General features: G+C 41.6%; 1 protein-coding gene across 1 annotated transcript in view; it reads left to right on the forward strand.

Moving 5' to 3' along the window:
• Positions 1–12,329, forward strand: part of ctnnd2a (catenin (cadherin-associated protein), delta 2a) — a 244,656-nt gene that overhangs the window by 175,157 nt on the left and 57,170 nt on the right. The window contains 2 exon segments of the mRNA XM_035143145.2: positions 494–707; positions 10,060–10,246. Coding sequence (XP_034999036.2) covers positions 494–707; positions 10,060–10,246 — 401 coding nt within the window.

Below are 12,329 nucleotides of genomic sequence, written 5' to 3' on the forward strand. Positions count from 1 at the left end.
ATTATGTGTAGAAGTATATGCATGCTCAGTAAACAACAAAGCGACAAAGCTAAAACAGCATATATACAGGAAAGATGGTATCGCAAGGTCAGACAGAAATATAAAAAATTCCATAACATAAGAGAGGAACAGAAACAGAAAAATAGGAAACATTGAGAAGCAGGTTAGAGACAGTGCAGTTGAATGACAGATAACAAACAGAGCTGGTGCTCCTTTCCTTCCCTCATCAGTGTAATTAAGTGTCATTTTGTGAAAGCACAGTCATTAGCTGTGTTGTAGTACGTTTAATTAGTACACATCTGGCTGGTAATCTGACTGGTAGGACACACACAATAGGACACACTATACACACAAAGGAACTACTTGCATTGACAAATAAACCTGCTGCTGACCACCAGTGTTTTTCTGACGGCAGACGTTAGTGTGCAGTCCAACTTTTGGAATCCATTGCAAATCCCTCACACGTTGTTTTGTTCATTATTTTCCTCCTCAGATCCGTAGACAGGGAGGCATTCAGCTGCTGGTGGACCTCCTGGACCACAGGATGAGCGAGGTGCACCGCAGCGCCTGCGGAGCCCTGAGGAACCTGGTGTACGGCAAAGCCAACGACGAGAACAAAGTAGCTCTGAAGAACTGCGGGGGGATTCCTGCACTGGTCCGCCTGCTGAGGAAGACTGGAGACGTGGAGATCAGAGAGCTGGTCACAGGTAAACAATTTAAGACACACTCCCCTAAACTCCAGCATGACTACGTTCTAACAATAGATTAATTTTATGTGTTACATTAATGGATGACTGCGGGTGTGCCTTACACTTGGTGCAGGCGCAATCATCATCACAACAACAATCACAGTTTCACACAACATTGCTTGGTTTCATGCTCACGTCCCATGCCAGCTATCTGTACAATGCTAAAAAGAAATCAAATCCACAACCAGATGAACACACTCCAGGTTCACCAGCTGCCTCTGGCTCCTCTTTTGCATGTATTTGATTGGCCAGTGCCAGGGCTTGAGTGTTTGTTTGAACACAATTTGATGTGTAGGTTAGGTATAACAACTTTGTAACTACACACACACACACACACACACACACATACTTATCACATGAGATGATATATTCTACTCGAGGCCCTTGGGTGTTGAAGAAAACACAAACACATGCAATGTGTCTTTTTCTAACTTACACAAACAAAGAGCTGCACACACACAGACCTCAAGCTTATACTGTGTGTGTGTGTGTGTGTGTGTGTGTGTGTGTGTGTGGGAGAGAATATGCTAATAATCAGTGTCTCACACACACGCAGTAGACAGCTGAAAGTATTATAGAGGTATATAGATTTTTATGAAGTGTGTGATCTGTGATAAGTGGGGATCTGGATGGTAGCAGTTTAGCAGATGTCCCAAAGAGCAGTTACATCAAGAACGTATGCAATTATTCCCAGAACATGAGGGCCAATCGTCTACTTCTCTGCTCCTCTTTTGGCTTCTCATTTCTCCCCGTTTCCTTCTGTCTCACATCAATGTTCTCATGCCAGCTTCTCTCCTCCTCACACCATTCTTCTCTCTCCTTCATCCATTTACTGTACATTTTATGCGGTTCAGTGTCTTGCGTCACACTGTGCTGCTGTATCTACACATGGATCACCATTGTTTCTCTTTCTTTGCTCATATATAGGCACTGTTTTGTTGCACCAAGGTACTCTTGAGAAAAGAGAGATATGTACAAGCTCATACAAGAGGATTTGACACCTACGACCACAAACTGCAAAGCGCACTCATTCACCAATACATGTACAGACATAAGTTGTTTTCAGACATGAACTCTGGAAATTGTCGGCACATTGGTGTCCGAAGTTTGGCAACAACAGAAACAGAAAAAATTAAATCCGAACAAAGGGTGGCGCTGCATGCAGGAGAAAGGACGTAACAGAACATCGACGCTTACATCCGCCCATATCACCAAAAGCATTAGAATCTTGTTGTCTTTCTACCTTGCACCTTTTTTTCATCTTGAGATATTTGGGGGGGGGGGGTTTTGTTGTCTTTATCAGGTAATATTATGTTAGAAATATATTCATCGCGCCCACTTGCTCGCAGTGAATCCTCCGCATAATCTTTTACTGTGTCTCATGAGCTTTCTCTGACATTATCCAGAGTTTTTACTTGGGGGCTGGCAAGAGAAACTCTGGAAAGTATCTGCAGCAACAGACTTGGACATTTGCCTTCTCACTTACAGTCTGTTGGGATAATTTTATGAGAATATCAGGAGTTCGGTGCATGCCTGAAAGCAACTAGAAACATGAATCCACGCACGTATACAAGTAAATAGATAAAGTTGGAAGAGCCACCTCACGCACAGTGACCTCTGTCCCCATTGTTCCTCAGCAAACACATGTCCGTGTTCTCTAAGTGCATCCCTGTAGGTCACCCATTCTTGGAGGTGAAGGGAACCTGGGGATCACAATAATGACAGCCAGAAAGTCAGTCAGGAGTTTTATTCCTCTCTTTATAGACCCCTGGAAAACTAATAAAATCAAGAATGGAAGAAGAGTAATATTTTCTAGACTTTTTCACTGTTATTGACGCCACAATAACTGTCGGAAATACAGCTTGAAAAAGGGATAGACAATAAGAGACACGTGGGTGGAGGGAGAAGGAAGGACTGTTGAGCAGAAACGGGAAAGATGGATGGAAGCAAGCTGTTACTTTCCTGCGAAAAGCTTTTGATATCGCAGATAATGAAATACAATAGGAAGATAGGAAGTGCATGGGGAAAGGAGGTGAGAATGAACAGCAAACAAGAGAATGTGTGTAATTAGTGGGAACGGTGGGAGGGAGAATAATAAGGAAGGATGAAGAGAAAGTGGATGTTATTTTACCAAATCATTCCTGCACCGCGCTCAGTGTACAGACTCCTGCCGACACAGAGGAAATCAACATTCACAGAAAGATTTTTTGTCGTCGAAGCTGCACGTCAGCGATGACATTCACCACAGTCACTGCGCGCCTATAGGGACAGCCTGGCACCTTCAAGTATATCACTACAGTACTGGAGAGACTAAAAGATTAAAAGCCTGGAGATGGAGTGCGTGTGTTTGTTCAGTGAGCAGATTAACAAATGAATTAAATGCACTGCAAGTCAAAATTTTTTGGTCGTACTTTTGTTCGGTTTAGTCATCTCTACAAAAAGCACACACACTCTCTCCTTCTTCCTTCCCTCTTCCTGTCTGTGCTCTTCTCTGTCTGGCTCTCCCCTGCTGCTGGCGGAGTGAATCAGTGTTACGCATGACTGTGCCCTGTTGTCTGTTTACCCTGGTCCTTAGCATCCAACTCTACATTTCAATTGCTTTCATGTCAGTACAATGGAATTCTGAAGTCTATCCTCATTTGCCTTGTGGCAAACGAATTACAACACTGCTGGTGTTGGATACCGCTTGAAACTGTTGCATAAATATGAGGCAGTTCAATTAGGCATGTGCTAACTATGGCTTTTGTCACAAATGAAATAGAAGAGAGACGACGTACAGTGAGCGAACTTAAGTGTCTAAGGGGGTCTGAGCGGCCGTGATCTATGTGGCCCACAAAGGAGACAGAGTCTTCGCTGGCTGGGTAGACCGCAAAGGCTGAACTGAAATAAGATGATCTGGAGGATTTCCATGATTGTCCCGCTCTTAGTGCCTTTGCCTAGCCACAGAGCTGTAGATGGATACGATGTCAAAGTTTTAATTCCCCTTGTTTTGTTTTTAACATGTGTATCATTAGTTAATCGGTTGAGTTGCCAAACGAACAAAACTCTTTGAAAAATGGTTAGTCACAAGCCGGTGAATCATGGGATAGGTATGGCTGAAAGGGTTTCCACCTGTTGGAGCCTTTTATTCTATGACACATTTGTTGGCTGCATTTGGAGGACCCTTCCAAATGGGACAGTCTACGCTGTGACGCGATCAGTCTTCAAATGTAGCCTATGAAGGATGCAACCCCTGAATTTAGACACAGCTATAGTGTTTCATCCTGCATTGGCCATTACAAACAGTAAATCAACCAACTGTGCTTTAATTAAAGCACAGTTTTAATTCAGTTGTATTACCTCCGCCAAGGAAGTTGTGTTATCAGACATGTCTGTTTGTTAGTTTGTTTGTTAGCAAGATTAAATAAAAACAAAAGGACAAATTACCATGAAACTCGGCAGGAAGATGCCATGAAGACCCTTTTAAATTTTGGTGCAGATCTGGATCAGAAGGCATTTCCAGGAATGTTTTTCATTTTCTTTAACATTGTGGGCATTTTCCAACACTCATTATTTTCCCTGGCAATGATTTACGGATCTTGATGAAAGAATCAGGCACGTGTCGGGAACTGATATCTTTGAATTAATGAATCTGGTGCAGCTTGAGTAAACTTAAGGGGACTGTTGGATCTTGGAGTAGGTATGTGCTCTATTGAATGCCTTTCTAGTTTCTATTGTTTTGGCATGGGCACCAAGATTTAAAAAAATGAAGTTTTGCAATAAACCACTACACACTGTGTATATGTTATTGTTGTGTAGCTGCAAAACAGACACAAGACAGAATATAGACAAGTCCCCAAATAATTGATTTTGATCATTAATCATCACAAGCTCATACTGGCCACAAGTGTAATCGCACCAAGCTTGCAACAAAATGGATGAAATGTTAAGAGAGACAAATACAGATTTGAACTAGAAATAAAAAAATATAGTGGCTTCAAAAGTCAAAGCAAGAGGTAACTTTCTCCCTCCTTCTAAAGTTATTGGAGTTAACCTGTTAATGTGTAGCTTCTGTGAATTTCTTCTTCAGAGCACTTCTGCAAACACCATCAACAGTGTCTTTAAAAAGAGCTAACAAGTGCTTAAGGAATTGACTCCATTGCTCTGCCAAATAGCATTCTTCTCAGAGCTTGACCTTCATTACTAATTGGTGGCTAAATGATTTGAAAGCAAGCAAGTAGCAGTTGGTAACCACCAGAGATCATCAGGGGCAGTGCTGCATGCACAAATGACATGAAGAGAAACAATCCTCAGCTGCTTGACATAACCAAAAGTGGCTGTGCTGGAGTCATAATAAATCACCCTCCTCATTATTACCCCTTTGTTGTCAGCTTAAAGTAGTTTAGTATTCTTTGCGATTAAAAATCTGTTTACGCCTGGCAATGTATGTTTCTTTTGGTGACCGGGAAAAACCTTCTATGTAACAATTTATCTCTGTGTCAGTAAATTTAGACAAGCTTTATTGGCTTCCTGGGTCTCGGAGTTAGTTAGATAGGGAGAAGTCAAAGCCCGCGGGCCTGTCAGTCAAAGTCCAGTCGATGCAGAGGCTTCAGGTGTCAATAGAAGATGCTATCCTAACTCATAGGCTCACCTTGAGGCAGTGGACCATGGCAAACTGACTGCTGATGCTGCCGTCTCTAAACTGAGAACTGCTGAGGAAAGTCATGTGTTGAAAATATGGATGAAGTTGTTATGCTCTGCTGGTCTTTAACTTTTTGGAAACTTGTGGCTAATGTCTGTGGCTGGAACACTGTCTGATATATGCAATTTTGGTTTGGTTGATTTGGTTTACGTTAGCTTGCGCAGCAGTGTTCAGACCTGGTGTAGCCTCCGTCCTGAGTGACTAATACATGTGTGAACACACCCAAATGCGCTCTGGACAGGGAAGCTGGAAGTCAGTCCCAATGTTGTTGTGTTAAATACAGTGCATACTGTAAGATTTTTTGATTTTTTCGTCTCAATTTGAATGGCCAAAAGCATTTTACACCAGCCTTAGATCATTTTACACATATAAGACAAAATGTTATTTCTACATCAGAAATAGCCTCTAAATTTATTTTGTCACATTAGTAACAATGCCTTGCACTTACGGCCCCCTTGCCCATAGCCCCCTGAGCACCCCTACGTCCTGGGATCCGATCACTCAGACAATTTGTGAATGTGGTCTGACATAATGACTGATACTTTTCTTAAATTAAAAGTAAAATCTTTCTCCATTACTGTGCTCATTCAACCATTTAGCCCCTCCTGAATCCACTCAATCTTTCATGCTCTATATCTTTCTCTCGAACGCACCGACACAGGCACACAGATTCAATCGGATACATCTGTACACTCAAACCGGGTAAAGCAACATTCTTTGTTCTTCATGAACACATTTTTATTTGCATATAGAGCAGGGAAGTGAGATCCGATCACAGGAGACACCGTCTTCACGCCAACCACTTGTAATAAGATCTCTTGGGATGGATGTTAATACTAGGTCTGAACAGGGCCTTGATTAAAGCATATACGGATTACGAAGATAAATCAGAAGTATTTGTGTACTGGTGTGGCGGATATATTTCTGCCTCAGCAAGCCCCCGTTTTTTTTTTGGTTGTTGGAATTGGATCGAGAGTCAAACAATAGTGCTGACATCTTTTACTTGACAGTATTTTCCAAAGCCATTTTAATTTAAATCAAAGTTCATAACATTCTCTCACAACATCTCAGTCATCACAGTGAATCCAGCTGGCAAACAAGAGACTGCACCTTTGCCAGGATGGTTTTTATTTCTGCTGCTTCCATGTTATAACATTTTTTGTGTCCCGCAGTAATTTCACTGCAGCATTTTCTCTGTGGGCAGCCCTGGTGGGAATGAAGCCCCCAGCACAGGCAGTGACACTTTACCCTCAATACATGACTTTACCTGCTGCTGAGAAATGTTTTCCACAAAACCGCCGCAGGAGTAAAAGTTGTCCGAACCCAGGGTCAATTCAGAAATTGTTAACCCGCAGTCTCCTACAATATCGTCCGAAATCAGTGTTTCTTTTTGTGATATCTCTTTCACAGACTTTCATAGACAAGCACACATGGCTGTGTAATTTGTCATCTTTGGCTTTACTCATCACCAGGTTTTGACCCCGCGGCTTTACTAATTTAAATTGCTCCACACAGATGAAAGCTGTTTAATAAAACATCGCCACTTGAGGCCTAACAGGCCTCACTCTCCCCTTACAAGTCATATAGTCTCATTTATTCATGAATTCATGCAATCATCTCCTCAATTCTCCAAACCACACAGCTCCTAGGAAACTGTCTGTCAAGCGTCTGAGGGGAACTAGTCCAAGGAGAAAGAGAGAGAGACAGAGATGGAAAAAAATGGACACACACACACACACACACACACACACACACACACACACACACACACACACACACACACACACACACACACACACAGAGGCTTGAGTATGATGTCATTGTCTGGTGGTCACCTGATTTTATACCCATAAGGACGCTGGACTTACCGAAGCATTACAGATCTATGTTTCTAGAGCAGGTGGGTGTGTGTGAACAAGTGAAAGCCACAATATCTTCACCACAGAAAAACAAAAAACGAGGAGTGTATTGTTTGTTCTTCCTTCTGCTCAGTCTTTGTCTCTATCTCTGGCTGCGAAGAACTCTCACACATCCTCAGTTTGTCTTGTCTGTGCACGCGTTGTTTTCACAGACAGATTGTTGTCACCTCATCAGAGACGGCACTGTTTTAACATGATGGCAATCACACACTGACAACACTCGCCACTGGAGAAGCAGACCAAGAAAGGGAGAAATGGAGAGAAAGAAAGAGATGCTTAAATGCACTTAGGTTCATGAGTGAAGTGTTTCTTTTCCAGTGAGTTCGTCTGTGTTTTGTTTGTCGATGTTTGAGCCTTTACCTTGAAACGAGCCCATGAGAGGAGAGAGAGGGAAACGAGAAAGTCAGGAGTTATAGAAGAAGATGTTGATTAGTGAAAGTAAATACAAATGTTGCCCCCACACACACACACACAGACACACACACTCACACAGCCTGAGTGTGAGCACTTGATTGCTGCCAAACAGCGTCCAAGGTCATTGCCTTATTATCACCCTTCTCTTCTTGTCCTCTTATGCACACGCACGCACACACTGTCCTCTTTCACTCTTTCTCCTTTCAACATTTCTCACACATTTTCTTCTCTTACATTCCTCTGCCTCCTTGACTGCATTTAATATCCTTTCACTCCGAATGCATCTTTTACATTTTTTTCCCCGCAATTTAATTTAGTTTGTTGTTTCAGTATAAGATTTTCCCTTGAATAAAGTAGTATCCTGGAGGTATGGCTTTTTAGAAATCGATTTAAAAACAACTTTAATTAGGCGCTAACCTTTCTGCTAAATGCTTTTTCTTTTGTCTGTCAATGTCTTACATTTCTCGTCTTGTTTCATAACCTTTTCTTTTCCTCCTACTCTAACTTGTGCAGTTTTTTTTATGTCATTCTCCTTCACTGCCTTGGCCTGGTTTCCCTCCCTCATTCTTTTGTCTGTCACTTTTGGATTGTCAGTATGACTGACATGATAACGCATCAAGACCGGCGTTGCTGTTGGTGACGCAAAACTGGCTGCCATTCAACGCCCTGTGCCTCCACGGCAGTTTGCATACACCACGTCAGAAGAAGTAAAGATTGTGAGGCTTAATCGTATCCATTATTAGTGACACAGCTTGCCACAGCCCCTTCCTCACTCTCCATCTTTTTAATACAATACGTATTGTAGTCATTTACTTGGCAGATTTACCTACAGAGCAGCCGCACAGAGGTTTCAGGAACTCAATGTCTTGCTCAGCTTGAATACTGCTGTCATTTCAGATGACAGTATATTTAATCACCGGTGTGCACCTCCCCGACGCCCTTATTTTTCATTTTGCAGTCACATCTAACAAGTCCTGAGCAGAAATTGGAATGTGCATAATGCATTGTGTAATGAATGTGACATATTTCAGCAGGCTGACAGCCCCTGTGAACACAGTCCATTGCGTACGCAGCACAGTGTGTCCTCAGTCGTGCCCGTATTTTATTTGTGTGGTAACATCTGTCATCTGGGACCTGAGACATCTGGAGTCTGACACCAAATATGTGAGAGATGGTGACCTTCCACACTAAAGCTTATTATAGTTTGTCATATTAAAACATGTTGCTCCTCTGTTGTCTCAATATGTTCCTGTCTTCCTAAGCTATCACTCAGCTGCTGCAGCTCTCTTCCCCTCTGATTAGTTTTCTATTTTTGTTACTCGCATCTCTGCCGTCCTCCATTTCACACATATGTTGAGACTATCTCCGTTATTGTGTGTCTTGCTCTGTCAGTAGGGATGACCCGAACAAGCAGCAGGGACTAGTTAACATATTTGTGTGTGTGTGTGTGTGTGTGTACCCATGCAGTATGTGATAGCATGTGTACAGTATGTGTGCTGTTGCAGGTCATTGAATGTCCTTGTATTGACACAAACTTGCAAGTTTTTCTGCCAACTCATGTGTGTCTGCATACAGCTGTGTACTTCTACTTTGCGGATACTTGTGTGTATACTGTGTGTGTGTGTGTGGGTGTGTGTGTGACAGTTTTTGCTTTTCTCCTGGACCAGCAAACTTATTCATTTCCTTAGACATCACTAATATCTTGTAGACTTTAGAGCCAGAGCAAGTTTCTTTCTTAAAAGTGATTTTAAAAATTTAGATTTAACGTTTTCAATTATTCATTTTTTAATTTCTACCTTTTTCAAAAGAAAATCAGAAAAAACTAAAGGCAATGGTCTTTAATTAAAGCTTTTCTGCAAAGTTCAGCAACCTGAGCAGCAGTCTGAGTTTCATTAGTTCTTAAAGGGTTCTCATGTTCTCAGAAAGACTCCTCCCTTAGTTTTTAGGGTACGGGTGCATCATTCCAGTTGCAATGTTTTACCCAGGATTAGGTGTGTATTTGCCAGTAAATGGTTGTTTGTCTCTATATGTTGTGATTCACTGGCGACCTGTCCTTCCAGGATAAGCGTTATAGATAATATATAGATGGAAATTCTCTCATTCATGTATAGCTCTGAAATAAGTCATTTACACTGTAGTACCCATTATCATTAGTGTAGCTGCCAGGATCTTCATAATGCAATTAGCAGAAATACAATAAAATTTGATATCATCACATAATGATGTGGTTTTCTCTTCAGTATTCTTTTAAAATAATGCGAAATCAAAACCACTTTCCTGATGTTTGTTTTTGCAGGTGTTCTATGGAACCTCTCGTCATGTGATGCTCTGAAGATGCCAATCATTCAGGACGCCCTGGCAGTTCTGACCAACAGTGTCATCATACCGCACTCTAGCTGGGACTCCTCCCCCAATCACCATGATGACCGCAAGCTCCACCTCCACACCTCGCAGGTGCTGCGCAACGCTACCGGCTGCCTCAGGTAAAAGCAGCACTCACGCATACATGAGCCCACTGTGATGGGAAATCATGTCAAGGTGAACATGTACTGTGTTTTTCTCCTCCTCGCTCTGTCTCTCTTCACTCATCTTTTCCTCACGCATCAGAACTACAGTATATACAGTAAATCAAATTATCATGTCTCTGATCAAATGAAAAGAACCCGATAGGCAGGTGCAGCAGAAAGGAAGCTACAGATTTAATTCAAACACCCGGTGACCACGGCAAGGTTCCAAAATCGAACCACAACCAATCACCTGTCATGTGTCTTGACCAACAGTTGCATGCTGAGTCTGGCTAACAGCTAAAATACTGACAGTGCACGCTTCATCTTTGACTCGTGTGTTTTTCCATTTGACAGTGAGTCAGGTGAGCACCACCTTTCTGCGGTTTTTGATGATCCCTGTTGAGACTGCAGAGCTTCAGTGTTTGAACACGAGGAGCGCAGTCAAACAGAGCCTGAGTGACTGGTTCTATTTTGCAATCGAGAATAAACAAGCGGAGAAGTTGGATCTAGAGCAAATTGTGGAGCACAGAGTTACGTTCAGACAAGTCAACAAACAGTGCTGCAGGAATGAGCCTTAAAACGCAGTCTTTTATTGTTTTGTTTTTACACTTTTGCTCCCTTTTAATTATAAACAGTTTAGTTATTGTTTATATATTGTTATTGCTTTCTTATATACGACTAATGTACAGCTTTAAGCCTTTTGTATGATACGTCAACATATATCATAATATCAACTGTTTTTGGCCGGGCTGGCAATAGTGTTTGCATCAAGGAGTCTTTCTGGGAGTCTGTCTGTAATTGTATAAAAAAAGTTGCTGACTATGGACGATGGGCATCTGCTTCAGCGTCCATGGATGTGTAATTACCAATTATCAATGTTCATAGGTATGAACAGGTGGCAAAATACCTGACTGGAATTTATTGGTCTTCAATGCGGTTCTCACCTGGAACAGCATGTATTGAAAAACCAACGCATATCTGCCTGGTAGCCTAAAGATGTTCTTCAGTTCATATAATAGATATCATTATTATCAGCATATATAATTTTTTAACCTCTCCCCCTTCCTCTCAGTACTTTTCTACTGACTTTATTTGTACTTTTATTTGAGCAAAAAGTCATTTTATTTCAATTGCAATTTTTCAATAGTCTCTCCACCTCTGCATAATTCACCATGGTCTAATTAGACTCTTATTGAACTGTGTGTGTGTGCGTGCGTTAAGACATTGTTCGTATATTAACTTTTATTTTAACACGTGGGAATTAATTATATCTGTTGAATCGTCACATCTTCACTGCTGAGTGACTACAGATGCACATATTCACCAACTATAACCAATATTCTGTGCACTCTCGTTTCTCTTCCTCCCCTCTCTCACTCATTCATCTCTCTCTCTCTCTCTCTCTCTCTCTCTCTCTCTCTCTCTCTCTCTCTCTCTCTCTCTCACTAACTTTTGCTGGTAACCATAGCAACACCTCCCCCACTTTTTTTCTCCCAGTACATTGTGTGTCAAGACTTTCTTTTTGGTTCATTGTGCCGATAAAATATGTTCCTCAGTTGTTACAGCTTGAAATAATGAAGGACGAACTCACAGCTCTGTAGAGCATAGTGTTTCTTTTATACACTGCAAAAGTAAATTGGGTTCATCCCATGAAAATGTTGCTTTGCCTAAACAGTGAAACTTTATTTAGGGCCTGTGTTTAGAAGATCCGGCACTAACAACAATACAAGTACTTCTAATGCCATGCCAATACAATAAAATAAAGGCATTAATACAAACTGCAATAGCTCCCAGTCATTTGAATCGGGGAACTTCATTAAAGCTAGGGTCCGTAATGAACTGATACATCCCACCCCCTCCCGTGGGCTCGCACGTCAAATTAACATCCCTACCTTTAAGTGATTCCAATTTTAAGTGATTGCAATTGCTGGCATCTAGTGTGTGGATCCTTTTTCAAATTCTGCCTTTGGTGTGTGCATCCTGTTTACAATACATTCAAAAAATTTAAAAATAAAGATTATAGTTCTAGTCTGCAGACAAAGCAATGAGTATGTGTGCA

This window comes from Hippoglossus stenolepis, chromosome 19 (assembly GCF_022539355.2).
Source record: "Hippoglossus stenolepis isolate QCI-W04-F060 chromosome 19, HSTE1.2, whole genome shotgun sequence".
In the NCBI taxonomy this organism is placed as follows: Eukaryota; Metazoa; Chordata; class Actinopteri; order Pleuronectiformes; family Pleuronectidae; genus Hippoglossus; species Hippoglossus stenolepis.